The sequence below is a fragment of the Trichechus manatus genome, unplaced genomic scaffold (assembly GCF_000243295.1).
Source record: "Trichechus manatus latirostris isolate Lorelei unplaced genomic scaffold, TriManLat1.0 scaffold00359, whole genome shotgun sequence".
Classification (NCBI taxonomy): domain Eukaryota; kingdom Metazoa; phylum Chordata; class Mammalia; order Sirenia; family Trichechidae; genus Trichechus; species Trichechus manatus.
In genome coordinates this window covers 510,381-536,231 of record NW_004444295.1, presented here as the reverse complement: position 1 = coordinate 536,231, position 25,851 = coordinate 510,381, and the positions used below count along the sequence as shown (strand labels likewise).

The following is a 25,851-nucleotide window of genomic DNA, read 5'->3' as shown; positions in this document are numbered from 1 at the left end:
CTATGTATAGTGTGAGTGCTGAGAAGTCACAAAAGGCTTTGCCACATTCCATACATCATAATGTCTCCTTCTACAGTGAGTTCTCATACGTATAGTGAGGTGTGAAGACTTATTAAAGGCTTTGCCACATTCCTTACATTCATAAGGCCTCTCTCCACTGTGAGTTCTTACATGTCTAGTGAGGTTTGAGGAGTGACTAAAGTCTTTGCCACATTTGTTACATTTGTAAGGCCTCTCGCCACTGTGAGTTCTTATATGTGAAGCCAGGTGTGAGGACTGACTAAAAGCTTTGTCACATTCCTTACACTCATAAGGTCTCTCTCCACTGTGAATTCTTATATGTCTACTTAGGTTTCAGAAAAGACTAAAGGCTTTGCCACATTCCTTACATTCATAAGGTCTGTATCCACTGTGAATCCTTACATGTCTAGTTAGGTATGAGGAAATACTAAAGGCTTTGCCACATTCCTTACATTTATAAAGCTTCTCTCCACTGTGAATTCTCATATGTGCTGTGAGGTCTAAGAACTGACTAAAGGCTTTCCCACCTTCCTTACATACACAAGGCCTCTCTCCACTATGAGTTCTTATATGTGCAGTGAGGTTTGAGGACTGACTAAAGGCTTTCCCACATTCCTTACATACATAAGGCCTCTCTCCACTGTGAATTCTCATATGTATAGTAAGGTTTGAGGAACGATGAAAGCCTTTGCCGCATTCATTACATTCACAGCATTTCTCTCCAGTAAGAGTTCCCACAGCAGTGCTGAGGTAAGAGGGACAACTGCAGGCTTCTCTACATTGCTTACACTGATAGATACTGCATCCAGAGTGAGATTTGATATGATGTTTAACTGATGAATGATTCATCAAGGATTTTCCACACTCAAGACATTCAGAAGGATATGCTTCCATAGGAGTTCTTTTTAGCACGAAAGATTTGCAATCTGGCTGAAGGTCTGTCCACAATGATTGTCTTCATTATTTTAACAGAAGTTCTCTAACAAATGCCTTCTGTTAAAAATAGGCAGCATACTGTTGGATACAAATGTTACTATTTCACCATTACCATACACATTAAACATGTATTTTTTTGCCCTGAATTGTTTCATGTTTCATAGATTAAATCATCTAGCAGACATGCTACCATTATTTTTACTGTGTTTCTAAAGTATGGTGCTCTCTAACAATTGTATTTAAGTGAAATGTTTCAAATATTAAATGGACTCACATTTATGAAAATATTGCACTGTGAAAATTCTGTGAACACACAATATTAGTGCTGGTTTTATATACACATATAAGATACCTGGATGGCACAAAAGTTTGCACTGCCATATATATGTGAGTGTGTGTGTGTATTTATACATATAATTGTTCTTATTAAGTGCCATTGAGTTGATTCCAGCTTAGTGACCCCATATGACCAAAAGGCTGGTGGTTCAAACCCACCTAGCAGCACTGCCAAGAGTCAGAATAGACAACACAGCAACAGGTTTGAGATGTGCACACATGCACACACAAAGAAACATCTCTACTCCTCACTTATCAGCTATCTCTTTATCTGACATTTCACACTTGCAACAATATAAAAAACCTATTATCAGATTATCTTGTACATTAATGAGGAGGGCCTCAGAAAATCTCGCCCTATGGTCCCTCCTGCTGACTGGGTTGCCACATCAAGCTGCTGGTCAGGGCCAGGCTCCTCTGGGGCCACAGCCTCCAGATGGACGCACAGGCAGTGCTCAGCCACAGGCACCTCTTCTGGGTTCCAATCTCCTATGTGACCTGAGGCCCTGCAACTCAAAATTGCTGTGGGGTGGAAAGGTAGGAAAAGAAAGTGCAATGGAGAAGGTGTTTGAAGAAATGCTTGTGAGTTTAATGACATCCCAAAGTGAGGCGAACTTGGCCTGAAGCCTCCACCTTGGTGGGGCTGGTTGTGTACCCAGCCAGGCTCACAGCTCCCTTGCAAAAGCCCTGAGCCTTGGTGACTCGCCAGGCCTGGAGAGCAGAACAGGCTCTGGGATCTGGAAGGCAGGGCTTGTAGGGGAGAGACTGGAGCCCTGGAGGCAGCGCCACGAAGGGAGGTCTGACCCAGCACAAGAGGAAGGTGAAGTGGTTAAACCACGGGCCCTCCAGGCACAGAGCCCGGGTTTATCCAGCTTTGTCTCCTCCAACCCTCTTTCCTCACAGAGGAACAATTCATCAATGACTCGTCACAGTAATGAGTACGTTAGTAATCTTAGCTGTTATGTCTATGATCATATTTTCTAAAAAAAATTGGACGAATGCTCTGAAAACAGAAAAAATCCTTCATTTTCACATAATGCCAATTTTTGCAAAACTATCTGGTCTTTGGAACCTAAGCATGTTGAAAAGAGAGCAGTGTGTGTGTGTGCGTATGCATACATACATGCATACATACATATACATACACATATATATGTATATATACACATGCATAAAAACTCAGGAACCCTGCTGGTTCAGTGGTTAAGCACTTGGCTACTAACCAAAAGGCTGGCAGTTTGAACCCACCAGCGGCTACGTGGAAGAAAGATGGGGCAGTCAGCTTACTTGAAGACTACAGCTACGGAAACCCAACGGGGCAGTTCAATGCTGTCCTACAGGGTCGCTATGAGTTGGAATAGACTCGACAGCAATGGGTTTTTATACATATATATGGGTGTGTATACACATATGCATGTGTGGGTGTGTATACAAATGTATAGTTGATATCACTAAGGGCTGTTAATTCCAGTTCACAGTGACCCCCATATGACAGAGGAGAACTGCCCCATAGGGTTTTCTTGACTGTAATTATTACGGAAGCAGATTGCCAGGTGTTTCTCTCCCAAAGAGCTGCTGGATAGGTTCAAACTGCCAATCTTTTGGTTAGCAATCAAGTGCTTAACTATTTGTTCCACGTGGGCTCCTTAGGTATATAAATATTTTAATGTCGTTATACCTTGTTAAGACTCTCTCCTGAAGCACTGCTGTCTCTCGCATAAATGACACCCACCTCACATGTGTTTTCTGGTTGTTATCCTGATCTTCAGTGCCATGCAATTCACGGATTTCGCCTACCATCAAGAACCAGGTGTCATTTTTCATGAATCGTACTATTATACTTTCAGTGGATAGGTTGTCTCCATCAGTAAGGTTTCGAGAAGCTGACCCAATGATTTAAGGTGAGGTTCACAACATGAAACAAAAAGGAGAGAAAACACTCAGAGGAAAAAGGTAGCTGTGAGCAAAGAAAGCTTCTGATACGTTTTGCTGTTTCCATACTTTGGCAATGTTGAGAAAGCAATTTACAAGGAAATACTTCCATGAAGATTGAGAGTGATGGTGACATACATAGGGTGTAATTAGAAGAGCAGAGTAGAAAGGTATTGGACACAATGCACATGGAACATTAGAAGAGTAAAAGGGGACAGTCTTTCTCCATGAACCAGGTGTGTTTGGTTGATGAAAGTTAGAAAAGCAAGCTCAGGTATCTGTGAAGCACATACTCCTCAACCCAAAAGAGACTTTTTCTAATTGATTTTTTCAAATCTCATTCCCTCCATACAGGCCCAGTCCTTCAAACGATTCTTGTCTCCTGGTGCCCCCAACTCAGTGGTCCTAGACAAGTGCTATCCGCACTCTCCTCAGGTCTTCCTCTTGCTACGCTGGGAGAACAAATGGGTGTAGCTGACGTGGTGATCATGGAGGAAGTCATACCATTAGGGAAGACAGGGAGGAGCAATGAACACTTCCCTGACACTAGGCCAATACTTTGGTCCTCAGGGTCTCTGGTGATTGGCAGGTATGAATTCATTTGTAGCAAAATAATCATGTCAAATTTTTTAAAAAACAAAGTAACATTCTTTATATGGTCCCAGACCACAAATATCTCTCTGTGCACCAAAGAAACCCTTGAAGTCAACACTCACATTTACAAATTTAAAGACCCTTAAGGCTTTTAACCACAATCGAAATGAGAAGTCAATTTAACACAAGAGCTCTGTATTCATGGGAAACCAAGATATGCATGTTCCAGAGATCAAATGACCGTATTTGTTTTATTTAACAATGTTTTCCCATTCCTTGGCCCATACAATGGAGTAACATCAATGAGAATGACATATTTGGTCACAAAAAAATTTTAAAAATTTAAAAATGAAGAGTTATGGCTGCTAACCAAAAGGTCGGGAGTTCAAATACACCAGGAACTCCTTAAAAACCTATGGGGCAGTTCTACCCTGTCCTATAAGGTCACTATGAGTCGGAATCGACTCGACGGCAATCGGTTTGGGTTTTTTTTTCTCCATACCTACGGAGGCCAGGCTTCTGAAGATTTCCATCATCACATCTCTGTAGAGTTGTCTCTGAGAAAGATCCAGCAATGCCCACTCTTCCTGAGTAAAGTCCACAGCCACATCCTCAACAGCCACGGAGTCCTAAAAATTCCCACATATTCTGGTTCAGCAAGGTACCACGTACTCTAGTGTGTGCCAAAGAAAGGGTGAGGCTGACAGTCCTGGGGGACTGACATTTCATGGGGATTTGACACAGGTTTTCTGTTCTACTAACGTCTACTCTAGGGGTTAGCCATCAACCTCATCCCTTCACTGTCTACATACGCTTCCCCATGGACTGCATCCTGTCTCATATACTTAACAGTACTTCAAACACAATGAACTTATCTCTCCACAGTCTGACTGTGACCAATTGTAGCCTCATTCCTCTCTATCTTTATGGTCTACTACAGTCAGAACACATAGCATCAACTGGAGAAATGCTCTATAGTGAAAGCCCTGTTTCCACATTCGGATCATCTCCTCCTTGTGAAAAAAAAGTTCACATCCTTGCACAGGACCCAGCAGAATATTTAACAAAACATGAAACACAGTGTGAAAGCAGGATGAAATGTTAACAACTGGGAAATGCTGCAGGACTGGCAGTTTTTCCTTTTGACCCTCATGAGCCATGAGGGGTCCAGTGGCCAGCACAAAGAGACAGCCCAACCCAGAGCCCTCAGCTTGTCATATTTTCTTAAAGAACTCCAGGTGATCAGGGGCTAACAGGACCACCTGCTAAAAACAAAATATTATTTTGAGGAATTCCAAATTTTTACATGTCTCTCACCTACTTTTCAATAACTCTACAGATGCAATGTTATACACTCTGTTCCTTCATGAAGACAGGCAAGGGTATTGAAAAGGTAAACAGATACCAACTGAGAGACAGGAAACGAGAATCGAGATATCATCACAATTTTCAAACTCTGAGACCAAAAGCTACTGTACAGCAATTAATTATTAGTGACTCTCCCTTCAATAGACACACACCCAGACACCCACACAAACACACACTAATGTTATAAGATGAAAAACAGCCCAATCTTTGAAGAATCAGAATAGCATGGCATTGTGTTTGCTGACCATGAAAAAGAGATTAAGATTCACATTTTCTAGAAAGTTCACTGATGTGCAGGGGATTTAGCTGTTACACTACTCGTGCATCTGAGGAAACAGAGACTTACACACCAACCCTGTGGATGCTCCACTCCAAAACTTTCTCACATCTACAGCCCTTGGAAGGCACACAAGCATGATCACCTGAACCGTGACCACTGGCATCGTCTGGGATGCAGGACTGGCCTCTGTTAAATAGCATCAACCCTTTAGCTTCCACACGTAGTGAGGACACAAAAAGCAGCTACAATGCTCTTCTGATACTACAATTTTACTGAACACTTGAGCAGCTATAAAACAGGCTACCGGGTGAAGTGAGCTGTCAAAGTCATTCTAATCAATCCTGGTATGATAGTGTCACAGCAATATTTGATCTAGTGCCACATTCAAAAGGTTCCTCCACTGCAGTGCAGCAGATTACGTATTTTAAAGCCATTAAAAACCCTAACTTCCATTCCTACAACATATTCATGATAAAATATTCCATTTATTCAACAACTACAATATTTGAAGAGATATGCAAAAAGCTTTCAGCACACTAGCTCATTATTCCTCATGCCTCTCCTAAGCAGATATTGCTTCCAATGGGTTATAGCAAGGAAAGTTACAATCAACTAATCACATGCTCAAGGTTAACCAAATGGTATGTTGCTGAGCCAGGGTCAGAATGCAGGTCAATATGCCAAAGACTAAATTCCCGACAACTACATTTCTGTGCATATGCCTACAGTTTTGTTATTCTGGCTGTTAATCCTCAATTACATGGATGATCTAGAGCCTGCAGGGTAGTGGGGACAGGAGACAAAGGAAGCTTCCTACTCAATTCAACCTGGATCTCCTCCTGGGAAATCCCAGTGTCTCAGGCAAGACTACTTCCTTTCAGGCCCTTTGTAATAATGGTGTGGCAGAGGCAGTGTCTGACCTCCTCTAACTTTACAAGGGGGAATGAGAATCAAGAACAGCCCAAGGCTGATTCCTATGAGGCAGAAATCAGACACTCCTCGTCTCTCTGCCATCTTTACTAATTCTGATACCAACTGTCCCTCCCGGGGCACTCTCTACCTCTCTTCTGCGTTCAGTAATTCATTGCAATGGCCACACGGAACTCACAGCCAATACTCATGATTATGGGGTTTATTAGAGAAGTAACCGGTTACAATTCAGGCTCAGGTAGGTTCAGGATACAGTTCTTCCATCATGACAGTCTCTTCTCAGCTGTGCCCACCAGTCCACCCCTTGCTGGCCCCTTGTCCTCTGCCCTGCTTGGGCAAGTGTTACAAACCTCTTTTAGCTCTTCCAGTAAGTAGTCCTGAAGCACCAAGTCTGCCATGAAGCCTCGGACTGAAGGCGCTCAGCTCTAGCTTTCTGGGTCAACAAACCTAGCTCCACCAAGTGCCGGGAGGCACCCTACTGCAAGCCTCCTGCCCAGAGCACTCAGCTTTCTCGCTCTGTGGGCTGGGAAGCCCACCATGCCGTCTCCCTTCAGTCTCCTGCCAGTCTCCTGGTTCTGCTGCCTGTGCTGTTGCCATTCCTCTGCTGCTGCTTCTCGCCATCTTTGGTGTTACAACTCTCTGTCTCCTGAGTCTAGGAGGGTCTCAGCATGGGGATCCCAGGTCCAAAGGACACGCTCCACTCCTGCTTCTACTTCTTTGTTGGTGTTGAGATCCTCTCTTCACACCTCTGGTATGGCTCATTTTAAGCCTAGCAGGATGGCAAAGCTGACCGACCAATCCCCTCATTTGGGTTCCATATACCTCACTAGCATGGTTCCACACAATCATTTGGTTTGAGTTACAAAGACTATGGCTAGAACGGCTAGAATATTAAGTAATTCACTGCAGCACACCCTTACATCTGGCTCTGTCATTTATTTAAACTATTTAGGTAATACTGACACAGAGCCTACTTCACATGGGCAAAGCAGACACAGCACTGAACAAACCAGAAATATCCAGATACACATGGATCATAACTTCTTTGGGTGTGCATAGTAAAGAAACAAAATATAATGTCAAGTTCCCTAAGTGGCGCAAGTAGTAAGCGTATGACTGCTAGTCAAAAGGCTGGTGGTTCAAAGCCACCCAGAGGTTCCTTGGAAGACAGGTCTGGGAATCTGCTCTGACAGATCAGAGCCTTGAAAACCCTATGGGGCTCTGCACACATGGGGTCACTATGAGTCAGAACTGACTTCACAGCAACTGTTATGGATGGAATTATGTCTCCAAAAAATATGTGTCAACTTGGCTAGGCCATGATTCCTAGTACTGTGGGGCTGTCCTCCATTTTCTTATCTGGTGTAGTTACCTATGTGTTGTAAATAGTTAATCTCTAAGATGTTAATGAGATAAGATTAGAGGCAGTTATGTTAAGGAAGCAGGACAAAATCTACAGGATTAGATTGTATCTTGAGTCAATCTCTTTTGAGATATAAAAGAGAGAAGCGAGCAGGGGTGGGGGGGTGGCAGGGATACCTTCTGCCACCAAGCAAGAAGAGCCAGGAGTGAAGAAAGTCCTTTGGACCTGGGATCCCTGCACTGAGAAACTCTTACACCAGGGGAAGACTGATGACAAAGACCTTCCTCCAGGGTCCAGAGACAGAAAGCCTTCCCCTGGAGCTGGTACCCTCAATTCAGACTTCCAAACACCTAAACTGTGAAAGAATAAATTTCTGTTCATTAAAGCCACCCACTTGTGGTACTTCTGTTATAGCAGCACTAGATAACTAAGACAGCAACTAACAACAACAATATAATGTCATGTGGTAGTAAGTTCTATGAAAAATGCAGCACGGTCAGGGGATAAGCAGTAACAGAAGAATATTTATTTTTACTGAGTCAGTGTAGAGAAAAGCAAAATAATCATTTTAGGAAACACAACCTAGTGAAACCTGGCTTGGGAAGGAAAAATAAATACATTTTTTAAATCTATAAATGTGGAAGCGCTCTGTGATGATTGTGCAAACACTCATATATATTTCAGATGCTCATCGACTTTAACAACTTCCAGTGTAGGAGTAGAGCAATGAAAGAGTGCCACTGACCTTCATGTGTTGGAAAGAGAAGATACACTGGTTACTCACAAAATGAAAAGGTCATTAGCAAAAGGTAAACTGGGCCACTGGAACAATAAAAGCAGCATGAATAAATACTATGAAAAAAGTAAAAGAAAATAGACAATAGTAATGATACAAAACACAAATGAAGACTTTCAGGTTTTGGTCTGATAAGAACTTGGAAGTCATCACTATCATCCTCAAGAAAAAAGCTGAACATATGAAACCAAGAGTTTGAGGTCATAGGAAAAGGACTGCCCCCAAAAGTGGAGGGACACATAGGCAGATACAATCATTCCAGAGCAGAAGCCCAGGAGCACAGTGCCTACGTGTCCCTCCAGTTTTGGGGGCAGTCGTTTGCCCTGAGACTTCAATAGCCTAATTAATTCAATTCATTGAAAACAATGATCAAAGCTAAGACTTGAACGATGCGAACGAATTACCGAAGGGACAGCTGAGAATAGACTGTTCCAGGAGGAGGAAATGCCAGAGCACAGGCCAGCCGCTGGGAGTGTGCCTGGTATGTTTTACAGAGACCCAAATGCCAGCATGACCAGAGCAGCGTGAGATGCTGGAGCAGTAACAATAGAGGAATTTGGAGAGGTGACTGGAGCCAGCAGGCATATCATGTTCTGGGGAAAGTGTTGGCTTCTGAAAAGACCCCAGCTTCTCATCTGAGTGAAATGCAGAGCAATTTTATGCCTTTGATCAGAGATGGAAAATGATATGACAGCTGTTAAAGAACCTGTGCGTGAGGGTAAATGTAAAAGCTGGGAGCCATGTTAGAGGGTTTTGGCCATAATCAGATAAGAAATGATGAAAATGGGCACATACAAAAACTGTACAGCAAAGCACATACGTGCAGAAAATGTCAAGACTTTTCTAGTAAAAGCAGGTAAAAAACAAGGACATGCACTATTCCGTTCCTATTCAATGTTATCATAGAGGTTGTAGCCAATACATACCAAAAAAGAAAAAGAAAAAAGGTAAAGAAGTAAGAATGTTAAAAAGAAAAAACACCCCAATCTATATTTTCAGCATAAAGGTATATGTAGAACTCCCAAGGATGGTACAGATGATTATAGTGCTGACAATATTCCGATGACAAAATAAATATCAGGGTAAGGATTCTTTTAAATATTTCATTTATATACACAAGCAGTTGAGAAATTAAAAAGATTCATATAAAAAGTCAGGGTAAAATGTATCAAAAAGGACTATAATTACTAAGACATCCTAATGAAAAAATTATAAAACATTATTAAATGACACACAAATAGACTGAAATAAATGAAAAGATAGTGCATGCTCTTAGACAACTGTTCTCCATAAATAGATTATTTCCAATGCACTTCCATAAAATTCCAACCAATTTTATTTTTTTGACCTTCACAAAAATTCTTTAAAAATGTATATGTAATTGTAAATATCCACAAATACCCAACATATTCTAAAGAAAAAGTCGTAGGCTTGTCCACATGTATCATATATATAATTGTATTCACACGTATTTATTTTGTAAACGGAGCTATATTAGAATAGTATCATTATAAGAATACATAACAGACCAATAAAACTAAATAAACAGTCCTAGAAAAGGTCCACCAATATCTGTAGAAAGCTGACACAGCAAGCTCTGCAGGGCAGCGGTAGAAAGCACTCACAATTTAATACATGGGGCAGAATCAACTAATTGGAGTCCCTGGGTTGTGTAAACGATTAAGTGCTCAGAAACTAAGCAAAAGGCCGGAGGTTGAACGAAAGACACAGGCGCCTTGGAAGAAAAGTCTGCCAGTCTACTTCCCATAAGTTAGCCATTGAAAATCCTACAGAGTGCAGTTCTACTCTGAAACACATGGGGTCGCCATAAGTCAGAATTAAGTAGAAGGAAAATGTTTGTTATTTATCAAATAATTATCTAATTGGAATAATCTATTCCTCCGCACTCCATATGCAAAAATCAATTCCAGGAAGATCAACTTTAATTATGAGAATGTAAAATTATAACACTGTCAGAAGTTACAAGCAAATGATCTTACAACATCAGAATAGAGAAAAAATTCTTAAATAAGAAGATCAAGACATAAGGGAAAAGACTGAGAAATTCATCTATATTAAAATTCACAGTAATTCATCAAAGGGCAGCAAAAATGAGTGAGAAGATAAGTTACACACTAGGGAGAAAATTTCCAAAGTTTATTAAAAAAACCCAAAACCAAACCCGTTGCCATCGAGTCCATTCCAACTTATAGCGACTCTACAGGACAGAGGAGAACTGCCCCACAGAGTTTCCAAGAAGCGGCTGGTGGATGTGAACTGCTGACCCTAAAAAGTCATATATATGTAAGTTAAGACTGGGAAATATGCACAGTTTTTTCAGTAGTGAAGTAGTGTAAGGTACTTGAACAATAAAATCAAAGTAAGATATCATTTTATACACTGATAATAAGAGCAAAAATTACTTCATTAGAGAAAACAAACACACAAAAAAACCATTGCGGTCGAGTCGATTCCGACTCATAGCAACCCTATAGGACAGAGTAGAACTGCCACATATGGTTTTCAAGGAGCGGCTCGTAGATGTGAACTGTCAACCTGTTGGTTACCAGTAGAGTTCTTAACTGCTGTGCAACCAGGGCTCCAATAAGCGGATGGAAAAAAAAAGATACACATGCATATTCTGTGGGAGGGAAGATTTGTAAAATACACTGGCTTTTAGTAAATTTGAACTTGGCTATGATGTGCAACTCAGAGACTTCCCCTCACTAGATAATGACTGTGCAAGAGCACTTAAGAGCTTGGAAAGAGAATAAGAGCAGCAATATTCACAAGAGCAAGAGTTACGCTTGAACCGCAGGAGTCCTGTAAGCTCTACAATGGGTATGCAAATTCTGGCCCATTCATACAATGGAAGCTTACATACATAGCAAGATGGGTAGACTAGACCTACAGACACCAGGATGTATTAAACTCAAAAGCATTGTGAGGGAAACAAGTCACAGAAGAACCCAGACACAGGTATAATTAAATTTACAGAAAGCTCAGAAGAGGTGAAACTAAACAACATAGACATTACGGATTAAGACTTGGGTGTCACATTTAGCCACACGTCTTAGATGTAACCAAACACTCCAAGGGACTGGTTTCCTGGGGTTGAAGGATTAGGACCATAGTGTTGTGGAACATCTCTGTCAACTGGCATAATACAGTTTATAAAGTTTATGTTCTATATCCTAGTTTGGTGAGAAGTAACTGGGGTCTTAAAAGCTTGTGAGCCACCATCTAAGACACAACTATTGTTCTCTACAACTCTGCAGCAAAAGAGAAAGAAGGAAACTAAAGACTCAAAGAAGAAATTAGTCTACAGGACAGTCTACATGAACCACAGCCTCATTCACCATGAGACCAGAAGAACTAGATGAGATAGTATCTAGCTACCACTACCAACCATTCTGATCAGGGTTACAATAGACGGATCCTGACAGAACAGGAGAAAAATGTGGAACAGAATCTCAGATTCCTAAAAAAAAAAAAAAAAAAAACCTAAACAACAACAAAAAATAAAACACACTTACTGGACAGGCTGAGATGACAGGATTCCCCAAGAATGTTGCCCTGGGATACTCTAAACCTTGAACCGAAACCAGCCCCTGAGGTCACCTTTTAGCTAAATAATATATTGGCTCACAAAATAAAGAGTATCATCTGTGAGTACTGTGCACCATTAAAAAATCAACTATATGAGACCAAATGGTCAACAATTATTTTAAAGCAAAGACAGAATGTAAGGGGGCAAGGAAACTAGACTAATGGAAAAGGAACAACCTGAACAGAAATACTGAGAATGTTCACAAATTGTGAAGAATGTAACCAATGTCACTGAACAATTTGTGCAGAAATTGTTGAATGGGAACCTAAATTGCTGTGTAAAACTTCATCTAAAGAAAAACAATAAAATATTATTTAAAAAAAAAAACTTGGGAGTCAAAGCTATAATAACAGAAATAATAACTGTAATAATAATAAACTGCTCAAACGTAGATAGCAATCATCTCCAGGCAGGAGGTAGATGACATCAGGGTGGGAAACACTGGGAGGCCATAAAAATGACAAGATCTATTTATTATCAGGGATTTAGATTCCTATTAAACTACACAACGAACAGTTTACGCACTCCTTGTTTATGCCATAGTTGACATAAAAGCTTAAAGCAATGGCTTAAAACATGAAAGAAATATAATTTTCATATAATAAATTTTACAAAGTCATGTGAAAACTCCTTCACTTTGATTTAACTCGTCTTAATTCAAAAAGGCTTAAATGTCTCAATGTTTGATACCTGGATCTTAGAAATTTACATTTATATTCACCAGAGCAAGCTTTGTCAGAGTAAATTACTGGACACAATCAAGTGTCTACTCTTGGCAGTACAGTCAAAACAATAAACAAAGATGAACCATAGACAGTATTATGGAGTTTTACAAGAAATCAGATTTAAGGTCTCTATCTATTGTTATAAAAACTTCAGGAAAACATGTTGACGAAAAAGGAAGTGTAAACTCCAAGTTGCCTTTTGTGTAACAAAGTAGGAGAAATAACGTATTTTTCTTTTGACTTTTTACTCTTACATCAGTTAAAATAGGCATTCCTCTGTGTTTGCGAAGTTTATATCCATTAAACTGAAAAGTTGAAAAGTTCTCAGTAGAAACACAAACTGATCTAGGAATTTTCTTCCAATGAAAATGGTAAAACCAAGAAGTTAAATACACCATCTCATATATTGAGCTTTTCTAGCAAAAAAGAACACTTTTATTTTAGATTCCCATTCGAGACTGTGGAGAGCAGTCAAAAATTACAGGGACTCACTACCAGCTCTAGGCAGAGATGGGGGAGGACAAAGACTTAGACTGGGGAAACATGCCTCCCACACATCAGAAAGCCTCAAAGAGCATCCTTCGAAAAAGCATGGATCTGGAGATCCCACACATGATCCAGCTGAACTCACTGTCCTCTTGTCTCATTTCACTGGTGAGTTCATGAGGAGCAAGCCCAACCCGGGACCCCATTAACAGTCAGCGCCTTCCGCTACCAACTCTCTCCCCATTTTCCACCACATCACACAGTGCGTCAGGGGAGATGTAGTTCTAGAACTGCACAGAAAAGGCTCCAGTGCCTTGGCGAAGCCACAACAACTGTGTGCAGGGATGGGACAAGGATGGCTCTGGAGGATCTGGGGCTCGGTCTCCTCAGCCAGAGCTGCTTTGTCTTGAGACTCTGGTCAAGAGGTTCTATTATTCAACACAGAGAACCAAGACCCAGGACGGAGATGGTAACGCACCATGATGTGTCAGAGTCACAGAAAGAAGGTGGCCCCGGGCATCCAAGGCTTGAAAATCCACGTGGGTAGAGGAAGGATCCAGTGACAGAGGAGCAGGGCACCAGCATGCCTCTTAGGGCTCAGTTCCATGGTCTCCTTTGCCACCTATTTACCTCACTGAGGAACCTCAAGGCCTGGAGCACACACTAGCCTAGTAATTCATATCCAGCCTTACCACTTAGGGTAACAGTACCCCAGTTCTCTGGACTACGCACCATTTCCTGCTCTGGCTTCTGGAAGTCTAAGTGAATGTGCTCTCTAAGCCCAAGAAGCCACTTCAGAAGAGGGATGGCAGGGGAAGCAGAGCCACTAGGCAGTTTGGAGGCAGATGAATGATGTTTGGTCCACACACCAGTCAGAGCAGTTAAAATCCTTACTTGTGATTGCATGGATGTGTAAGGTTACCCTCGGTCCCCAGCTGCCTAGGCTGGACCATCTCTCCCTGCACCACACCTGGGACCTGAAATGGAAGAAAGACAGTGGTGAGTAAGGAGGAAGTGACAGGTTCTTGCTCTTTAGCTTTTTCCCTGGACAGGGCTTCCTCCCAGGCTCAAGGCCATGCTCCACTCTGAGGGCATTTGCACTTAAGGCAGATTCTACTTCAGCCTTCCAGAGCACACACTTGCGTTCTTCATGCAGCAACACAGGCCTCTTCCTTTGGCCACAATGTCACAGGAGGGGCTTCCTCATCCCAGCGCACAAGAGGCATCCAGGACTGCCCAGGCTAGAACACATGAACCTGGCTTCCTCCGTGGTGTCAGGAGTCCGAAGCTTAGGTTGAGGGTTCACCTAGGAAGTTAAGGGTTCACCTTTGCAGAACCTACAAACTTTGATATCAACATTAGTGAATTTTCAGGAGAATGTATTTTTTCAGTTCAAGTCAATGAACTCATCATGCATCACTGATTTGTAATTATGTGCAGTTGAAACTCTTCCATTTTGCTTTTTTTAAAAAAAAATTTGATTTCATTCATACCATGGTAATATGTGATCAGTATTTTTCCTGTTGATTTTGCAACTAACATTTCTTTCTTCCCCTTGAGTTTTTAATTTTTTTCTCCTTCACTCTATCCATGACACCACCAGGCGTTCCAGAAATCTGGAAACATTCTCTTTCAACACGACCATAATCAATCAACCAATAAATCAGTAAATCATTCAGTTTTCTCTAAGGAGCAGTCCCCCACGTCTGTTCCCGTTTCTTTCCTCCCCTCCACCCCACCTAGCTGACACCTACTGTCTTATTGCTTGGTCTCTGTGTAAATGGTTTCTCTCTCTCTTGCATGATCTGTATACCAGTGGCTGCTCATTAAGCATTATCCACCCTGTTATTAACTTCTCTAACAGCATTCTCTGGTTTTAACTCACATCCTATTTCTATAATAGTTATTTTCAGCATAAACTGGGAGCTTCTTTGATATAGAGAATCTCAAGCAAAATCTAAGATAAAAATCCATGTTTTCACAAGACCCCTGGGGTATTCACATCCAAACACACACTGCTCTGGAGCCTGCAACTGAAGTAACATTCTATCACGGATGCCCTGTCCCAGCCCACCCACCAGCCCTATCCATGACCCCCCACCCATCGGCTGGCTTCAGTGGTCCAGCCAGGCCCTGCTCGCCTCTCCCAGCCTCTGGCCTGTGCAAGGCTTATCACTTAAGGTAGATGCCACCCCAGTGACCTGAGAAAACCAAAACGAGCATGACTTTTATCATTTTATCTCCTCCTGTAACAAGAAGTCCAATGCTTACAATGCCAGATGTGACAGGTGCTCTGTGAAGTAATCAGTAACCCAGACTCCTCTTACCTGCCTGCTCTGCCTCTATCACCACACCCCTGCATTCTCACTGTGGCAGCTGGCTGCTGTAGGAGAAAGAGTAAGACTGAAGGATAAGGGAAAAGCCTATTTTCTCCTTCTTAGGTTTGTGCTGTTTACATGGAAAGGATGAGACCCAATGACTTTGTCTACGTTATTGCTAAGTTGTGTGTCAGACAGCCAAACATTATAATGGGAAGCCCTGATGGCGCAATGGTTAAAGTGCTCAGCTGCTAATCAAAAAGTCAGCGGTTCCCACCTACCAGCTGCTCTGCAGGAGAAAGATGTGGCAGTTTGCTTACATAAAGATTTACAGCCTTGGAAACCCTACAGGGCAGTTCTACTCTGTCGTATAGGACCGCTATAAGTTGGAATCAACTCCATGGCATAGGAGTAGGATGGAAAATGGGGACATTGATTGTTCAGAGGTAGAATTCACGCCCCTCACAGGAAAACCCGGCTTCAATTCTAGACCAATACGCCTCATGTGCAGCCACCACCCATCTGTCAGTGGGGACTTTCATGTTGCTGTGATGCTGAACAGGTTTCAGGGGAGCCTCCAGTCTAAGACAAACTAGGAAGAAAGGCCTGGCGACATAGTTCCAGATTTTTTTAAATGGTCAAGGGACTTAAATAGACATTTCTCCAAAGAAAATCACCAATCACCCAACAAGCCTATGAAAAGATGCTCAGGGTCACCTAGGTACTAGGCAAATGAAAATCAAAACCACATGAGATATCACTTTACACCCACTAGGATGGCTACTTCAGAAACTGGAAAAGAACAAGTGTTGGTGAGGATGTAGATAAACTGGAACCCTCACGCATTGTGGCTGAGAAAGTAAAATAGCACAACCACTGTGGAAACCAGTTTGGTAGTTTGTCAAAAAGTTAAACACTGAATTACCACATGATCCAGACATTCCACTCCTAAATTGGCAGTCTGAACCCAATCAAAGGATGTGAAAGCAGGGATTCAAAAAGACATTTGTATACCAATGTTCACTACAACATTGTTCACAATAGCCAAAATGTGGTGACAACTCAAGTGTCCATCAACACATGAATGGATAAAAAAACACATAACATGAAAGAGAAATTTCGTTCATGCTTCACAATGGATGAACCCTGAAAACATTATGCTAAGTGAAATCAGTGAGACACAACCGGACAAATATTATACGATACAACTTACATGAAATAGGTAGAAGAGGCAAAAGCATAGAGACTGAAGTCTGCTAGTGGCTACCAGGGACTCAGGGAGGAGGGAATTGGGAGTTATTGCTTAAGGGGTGCTGAGTTTCTGTTTGAAATGATGAAAAGCTTTGGAATTAGATGGTGGAGATGGCTGCATATTGTTAATGTATTTAATGTCGCTGAACTGTACACTTAAAAATGGTGAAAATGGCAAAATTTTATTATATATATTTTACCAAAATATTTTTGTTGTTTGTTTAAAGGAACCACTGCCCTCTTCCTTCTAAATGCTTAGGGATCATTTTAAAGGTGCAGACCTCTAAGCACTCTTCCATGAACTACTAAATCAAAAGCACAAGGGGGTAACCAGGACACTGAATGTTTGAAATGCTGGCCACAGGTTTTATGAACAATCATGTTCTGGAACCACCATCAACTCAGGGCAGATCATCTGAAGAAAGAGGAAGGTCAAAGGCTAGATGCCACACCATGAAGCTCTTCAGTTCTGAATCAACAAAGCCTCAATCATTCCCATAAAGAAGGGAAGGAAAACTCAGTCTAGAAAGGCAGGGGCTCTCAAGAGACTCACAATGGAAAATGTAAAGCCATCCAAGGGCAGGTCCTGACTTCCACCTCACCCAGGCAGACCAGGTTCCTGTAGTTCATCAACATTCTGCCCCTTTACAAAGCCCGCTCAGCAGGACACAAGCACACCCACTCCTTCTGGGGACAAATCCTTGTATATCAAAGGTAGCTAACATGAAACACACATTTCTCCAAGGGTCTACAGTGTGGTGGGGGTGGGGGGAGGATTGTTCTTATTTTCAACAATATGAGGGGAGGCAAGAGGCATATGACTCAGTTTTGATTGTGGTAAGGCTATGGCTGGGTCCATATAAGATACTTTTCAGCAAGTTATACATCCCTAATTTTAATCTATGATTAAAGCATAGAAACTAAAGTTTATTAGTTACTACCAGCGACTCAGGCGAGGAGAATGGGGAGTTATTGCTTAAGGGGTACTGAAGATATGAGAGCCACTGCGGGTTTTATATTTTTGTGGATGACAAAAGAAACACACAAATTAAAAAACAATTCAACGAGTGGTTTTCTTTAAACAAGTGAAAAATATTATGTTCTATCCACCAAGGAACGTATAATTTTTCAGATGAAACTGAGAACCAATCCATCCCATTATGGATGACACAGAGTCAACAAGAGGCTTTAAAGAACCTTGTGATCATAACAGAAAGGATCTGTTCTCACTTGAGAAAGAAAGAAAACTATGTTACAGACTCTAACTTGCCTTGGGTCAAACATCTTAATAAATGGCAGAATGTAGGTGGATGGGTTCTAGAACTGTACCCAAAGAATCAAAAAGGCAAGTAAAATAGACACCACTGAAAGGACATTGGCTCAGGGTTTCCTAACCGAGAAAACTTGAAACAAGTCAAAACCAACAACAAAGAATTAGTTAAAAGGTCATTACTTAGGTACACATATATGCATATACATATTTACTTTTTTACTAGTAACACGATGATGTTGTTGTTGTTAGGTGTGTCAAGTTGATTCTGACTCCTAGCGACCTCATATGACAGAGTAGAACTGCCCCATAAGGTTTTCTATGCTGTAATCCTTAGGGAAGCAGACTGCCAGGTCTTTCTCCCACAGAGCAGCTAGGTGGGTTAAACCGCCAACTTTTCGGTTAGCAGCTGAGCTCTTAACCATCCCACCACCAGGGTCCCTTATTAATATGATAGTGTAAAAATATTTAAGGCCATGGGAAAAATATGTAAAACTAATTCATGAAATGATAAAATGGCTTTTATAGAAACCTACGGTGCACACACACCAACCGTATAGTTAACCAAACTGAGAACAGTTGTCTTTAAATGATGAATTTTCTGGCTGGATTTTCATTATCATTTTCTGTTCATGTTTTTCAGTATTTTAGTATGATGGACATATTTAAATTCTACTTCTGTAGTAAAGAGTTAGGTCTCACCTAAAGAGAGCTCTGTGACAGCTGGGTGGCACAAACCGTTAAATGCTCAACTACTAGCCAAAGGGTTGTCAGTTCGAACGCATCCAGAGGCGCCACAGGAGACAGGCCTGGTGATCTGCTTACGAAAGGTCACAGCCTTGAAAACCCTATGGAGTTCTACTCTGCACGCATGGGGTCACCATGCCTCAGAATGGACTCAATGGCATCTAACAACAATCCCAAAGAGAGTTCTGGCCTTTGTCCTGGCTCCTGGAAGGTAACCTCTAAAGCACTGGAATTTCCAGAGTGATAGGACTGCCTTTGTGATTCGTGCTGGGCCCCTGGGTCCTCACCTGATAGTTTAGAGAGGTGACACAGAGTGGAAGCTGGTCATGCCAGAAAGACTTACCATGTGATTAGAGAGCTGGGGCTTGTGTTAATATAAGACAAATATAAAGAGGTAAATGAGAGCCCACTTCAGGAAGAAACACACAGCCACCCAGAGGGGTCAGCTGGAGGGACAACCTGTGTGGAAATTAGGTGGGGGGTTCTTTTGTTAAACAAAGCTGCAGTTTAACATTCAACACCCAAAACAAAGAGATGACTGTCATTCACAGGGCCTAAAGGTAAGCATACTTGAAGGCCAAACACAGATTCACAGGAGTCCTGAAGAATGGGAGAATCACAGACAGCATGAATAGACCTGACCTCAGCCTTTAATAGGGTACAAAGGAAGGAGCACACTTTACTTCCTGAGCTTAGCAACTATTGACTAATTTAAAAGCGTAGTGGTTAAGAGTTCACCTCCTAACCAAAAGGTCAGCAGTTTGAATCCACCAGGTGCTCCTTAGAAACCCTAAGGGGCAGTTCTACTCTGTATCACATGGTTTGCCATAAGACAGAATTAACTTGATGGCAACTAATAAAAGGGAAAATTAAACATCAAGACAGGATATTCATGTCTATGTATGTACATAAAAATGTATGTTGGAAACATTCAAATTCAAAGAAAAATTGATTAATCATGAAGCTTGAAGGGAAAAATTAAAAACAATTCCCATTCAAATCACCATGTCTATAATGCAATAAAATGGAAGCATGCTGAGGATTTAGTATATGAAAATTAGTGAATAAGGAGCCCTGGTGGTGCAATAAGGAGCCCTGGTGGTGCAATAAGGAACCCTGGTGGCGCAGGGTTAAATCCTCAGCTGTTAAAGAAAAGGTTGGTGGTTTGAACCCAAGACCTGGTACTCTGCTCCCATAAAGATTACAGCCTAGAAAACCCTATGGCGCAGTTCTACCCTGTCACATGGTATCACTACCAGTCAGAATCGACTCCAGGGCACCTAACAACAACAAATTAGTGAATACAAATTAAAACTTCATCAAAGACACCTGGATACACTGAACATTCATCAAACATGATCATGTATTGAGTCATAAAGAAAATGTCAGCTAATTCCAAATCTTACTGTATTTAAAAATTCTCCTACTAGTGAATATTGTGTTGTCTTAAATTAGGAATAGAGCTGTAAAACAATCTCAAAAAAATAAAATAAAATAAGAGAGATATTAGGTAGGCCACAGTTCTTGCACAGTGACATCAAAATGAAAGTAAACAAAAATCAGATAATGGAAGCAAAACTAAACAAATCAAAAAGCAAAAAGATAGTTTATATACTTAGAATCTGATTACAGGAAAAGTTTTCATAACCTATGTGACAATTGGTAAAGGACCAATTTAGAGTCACTGTCACCATGAACAATCGAACTACTCAAAACCAGGGAATGTGGTCAAAGCAACGTATCTTTACAGACATAATATTAAAAAACGAAGAAAGAAAGAAAGAAAAAAAACCCTATTGCCCTACGTTGACTGGACTCCTGACAACTCCATGTATTACACCACAGAACTACTCCATAGGGTTTTCTTGGCTATAATCTTTAGAAAAGCACAGGCTTCTCTTCCGCAGTGCCAATGGGTGGATTTAAACAATCTTTTTCTAGGTTAGTAAAAACCAACAAAACATACAAAAAACTGTTGCCATCGAGTCGATTCCGACTCATAGTGACCCTACACGACAGAGTAGAACTGCCCCATCGGGTTTCCAAACAGCGCCTGGTGGACTCGAACTGCCAACATTTGGGTTAGCAGCCACAGCTCGTAACCACTATAGGTTACTACACCTGCACACACCGTTTGGGCCACCCAAGGACCTTCGAAAAAAACGGGGGGTGGGTAATAAATAAACCGGTTGTTCAATCTGTAAACTTAGAGAGGGAAAAAGGAAACCCAAATTTCATAGTAAGAATTAAGTAAATAACAATATAACTTCAAAGAAATGATAAGCTTCAGGAAAGAAAGGAAGAAACAGATTATCTGACTGAAAATGACCGAATGAACCACACTTTCTGACTCGCGTCCTGGGGCCACGGAGCGCGGCCGGCGCCTCCCTGAGAGCCCAGGGGACAGGGCGGGGGACGGAGAAGACAAGCCCCCGCGGGGCCTTCCGGGGGGCGAGGTGGGGAGTGGTCGGTGGAGGGCTCCGACAGGAAAGGGGGCGCGCGGGTCCCAAGGCCGCAGGCGGGAAGGCCGGAAGGACCCGCTCGGAGCTGCTTTAATCGGAAACGGACACCGATCTGGGATGCTGGCGGGGCGGGTGCGGGGACGTGAACGTCCGCAAGGGCCCCGGGACCCTGAGGGGGGACGACACGGAGGTGAAGGGGACGCGAAGCGCGGGTTTGAACTAGAAAGACGACACCCACTCACCCTCGTGAGTTCGTCCCTTGGAGCGCGCTTCTCCGTTTCCAGGGGAAACGGCGCAGGGGGCGGGGCTGTGCACGGGGCGGGGCTGTGCGGGGGGCGGGGTTGTCCAGCGGGCAGGGCGGGGCCTCAGATGACAAGGAGCAGAGAATGGAGTGGGGGAGGTTGGGCCTGAGATTCCCCCCCTCCATCTCTCCACCTGGGCTGCCAGCCTTCTTTCCTTCCAACAGAACTCGATTCTCCTCCTTTGGATCCATTTCAGTCTCTGGGGTCCTGAGGACCAGTGCTGCTTTTGTTAATGTTTCAAATAATTTAACTAAAAGCAGAGTGTGTATGTCACGTATATTGGAAGGTGAGATGTTCTCTTACCACGTGGTGGTTGTTTTTGTGTGCCCTGGGGTCTGTTCCGACTCACTGCGAACCTATAGGGCATTTAAAAAAAAAAAAACAAAAAAACTATGCCTTCGGCTTGATTCCGGTTCATAGTGACCCTGTTGAATAGTGTAGAACGATCCCATAGGGTTTCCAAGTAGTGGCTGGCGGACCGAAACTGGCTATCTTTTGGTTACTAGCTGAGCTCTTCGGGCTTCCTAGACTGTAAACAAAGACGTCACTTTGCAGACTAAAGTGCACCTGACAAAAGCCATGGTATTTTCAATCGCCTCATATGCATGCGAAAGCTGGACAATCGTTAAGGAAGACCAAAGAATTGATGCTTTTGAATTAACGGTGTTGGTGAAGAATATTAAATATATCATGGATTGCCAAAAGAACAAACAAATCTGCCTTGGAAGAGGGACAGCCAGAATGCTCTTTAGAAGCTAAGTTGGCAAGACTTGGCCTCATGTACTTTGGACATGTTATCAGGAGGGACCAGTTGCTGGAGAAAGATATCATGCTTTGTAAAGTAGAAGGTCAGCAAAAAAGAGAAAGACCCTCAGCGAGGTGGATTGACACAGTGGATGCAACAATGGGCTCAAACATAGCAACTATTGTGAGGATGGCACAGGACCGGGCACTGTTTCGTTCTGTTACACGTGAGGTCAGTATGAGTTGGAACCGACTCGATGGCACCAAACAACAACAACAGTAATCTTTAAGGGAGCAGATCGCCAGGTCTTCCCCCTACACCAGCCTGTGGATGCGTTTGATCCACCAGCCTTTCAGTTAGCAGCCGAACGTTTAACCAGGAGCCACCGGGGCTTCTTAAACAAAGTTTAGTGTGCCCTTTATCCCATCTCTTAGGCTTGCTTCCCCCTTGGGATCAGGGTACTGTGTGTTTGCGTTCTTTATCACCGTCTGTGATTGTTCAGGAGCCCTGGTGGCACAGTGGTTAAGTGCTCAGCTGCTCACGAAAAGGTTGGCAGTTTGAATCCACCAGCCTCTCCTTGGAAACTCTATGGGGCAGTTCTACACTGTCCTATAGGTCGCTCTGAGTTAGAATTGGAAACTCTGATTGCATACCGGTTAAGAGCTATGGCTGCTAACCAAAAGGTCGGCAGTGTGAATCCACCAGGTGCTCCTTGAAAACTCTGTGGGGCAGTTCTACACTGTCCTATAGGTCGCTCTGAGTTAGAATTGGAAACTCTGATTGCATACCGGTTAAGAGCTATGGCTGCTAACCAAAAGGTCGGCAGTGTGAATCCACCAGGTGCTCCTTGGAAACTCTATGGGGCAGTTCTACTCTGTATTATAGGGTTGCTGTGAGTCGGCATCGACTCGAAGGCAGCAGGATTGTTTTTTGAATCTGAATCAACTCAACAGCAACCAGTTTGGTTTCTGATTTTTTTCTGATTGTTCAAGAGTGAGCTGCGAGTCCTGTGTCAACCAAAACATTGTCCTCCATTTCACAATACAGGTGCTTCACAACTTAAGACAAAGTTAAATTCTGAAGACTCCATTATAAGTCGTTTCTGACGTAGGTAGAACACCTTTTTTCTAAAGTTTTCATTATTATTGCCTTTTATTATCAGTGTCTTTATAACACGATCTTTGTCAGCATCAGTGTCAAAACAACGAAGTCAGCGCCCTTATGACCCTCTAGTGTAATTCACTGGAGTTGAACATTGCCCAACATTCTATCCGTTACAACTCCCTACGCCCACACCGACACAGATTTCATTGTAGACCAGGTCACAGCCTGCTATATGGCAGTGTTTTGATCAGTAAATCATAACATTGAACATCTGCAAGTGAACATCTGAGAATGACATCAGCGCATAACATGCTACAATACTGTATGTCCTACATATTACTAACAATAAGATGTACAAAAAAAAAAGGACGGTCGTAAGTGCAGTTCATCATCACTCAAATCCTAAGTCAGGGACCACCTGTATTCTAAACCAGTGAGACTGATCCTAACGTAGCCACTCTCACAACCTATTTTAATATGGTTCCTCAAGAAGCTAGTGATAGGAATTCACAAAATAAGATTCGGGACTATCACCCCAGGCAATAGGAAGTCAGGTTTCTCATTGTCATATTTGTCCTGCACCTTTCTAAATCCCTCCTCACTAAGGAGAATAAACCAGATTTGCTTAGAGTCCTTCAATACTGAGGAACAACCACTAAGGAAAACTTGTTTGATCCCATCGATACTCATTTTATTCCTCCCATTTCTTAATGACTGGTTAAAGATCTCCACCCTGCTGGGAGGAATTCCTTTCTCTTCCTTTTTCCCATTGTTGTTCCTGTTCTCTTATGAATCATTCCAACCTCCTATCTTATCTGTTGTTTCAGTATTTGGAAGTAGCTCTGAGGCTAGTGGCTATAGCTCATGCTGGACATAATCTAAGCTTGGCACAGGGTCAGAATCTGCCCCGGCATGTTCCTTTGTAGGGAATCTGGGGATAGAGGGTAGGATCAGTCAGAATTCAAGCATGACCCAGTATCAACGTTCACGTCAAAACTTTCGTTTACTATCATTAAAATTTACTCATTGGTAGGGGCCCTGAGGTTAGAGGCTGTAGCACAGACCAGCCTGATCCAAGCTTGGCTGAGCATCAGGGTCAAGATCATTGGCAAGACTAAACAGAACTCCTCCTGTCTTTGAAACTCTCCCATGAAGCAAGAATAATGAAGACATTGAATCATCCTAACATATTTATTTGAAGAGATCAAGACTGAGGAAACTCTACTTTTTATGGAGTACGCTAATGGAGGAGAGTGCTTGATTACCTAGTGACTCACGGAAATGTGAAAGAAAAAGTGTCCCAAGCTAACTTCTGCCAGTGTCTGCTGTGCAGTACTGTCACCAGAAGTTTAGTGAGCATAAAGAGTTAAAAGCAGACAACCTGCTCTTGGATGCTGTTATGACATCAAGATTGCAGATGTTGTCTTCAAGGAATTCACCTTTGGCAAAAAAGCTGGATACCTTTTGTAGCAGTCCCCATCATTCTATCCCAGAACTCTTCCAGGGCCAAAAGTACAATGTGGAGCATGGGAGTCACTGTATATACACTTGTCAGAAGTTGCCTGTCTTTTGATGGACAGAACTTCAGGTAGCTGCAGGAGCAGGTGCTGAATGGAAAATATCATGTTCCCTTCTGTATGTTCGCGGAGTGTGAAAATCTGCTCAAGAAATGTCTCATCCTTACTCCCAGTAACAAAAGTACTTCACAGCAAATCGTGAAAGCTCCATGGATGAATGTGGGCCATAAAGACTATGAACGAAAGCCTTACATGGAGCTACTCACTGACTGCAAAAATTCTGGCAACCTGAGTCGATGGTGTCCATGGGTTACACACGGGAAATATCTGGGCCTCACTGATGGACCAGAGCTCAAACTGCTAGCTCCCTATCTCACCCAGAGGAGGAGGAGACCAGCGCTGTGCACAGCAAGAGTTCTCAACCAGCACAAATCAAAGCAAGAATGCCCTTATTTGGAGGCCAGCTTTGGCCAGACCTCAATCTAGAATAGCAAATACAAGCTAACTGTGAGAGAGTCTAGGACCTCCAGGGCTTCTCTGCCTCAGACTCCCCAGCCCTGCTTTTCCTGCACCAGGAATCCAATTTGGCCCCAGTGCAGCCCACGCGGAGTATCTATAAGGTACAGCATCCCAGAAGCCCAGAAGTCCAGCATGTCTCTATGGCATCCTCCTCAGCCCACCACATCACCACACTGGTGGTGGGAGCCCCAAGCAGAGCAAGTTTCCCCCAGGATGTATCCAGTAGAAACTGCATGCAT

General features: G+C 42.5%; 1 protein-coding gene across 1 annotated transcript; it reads right to left on the bottom strand.

The window, feature by feature from the left end:
* On the bottom strand, positions 1 to 25,851 carry LOC105756988 (zinc finger protein 699-like). The gene is given in 7 exon segments (XM_023725699.1): positions 1 to 935; positions 938 to 1,035; positions 3,026 to 3,176; positions 4,322 to 4,448; positions 4,863 to 5,029; positions 21,405 to 21,594; positions 25,774 to 25,851. Coding segments are annotated over 7 exon segments (1,746 nt in total).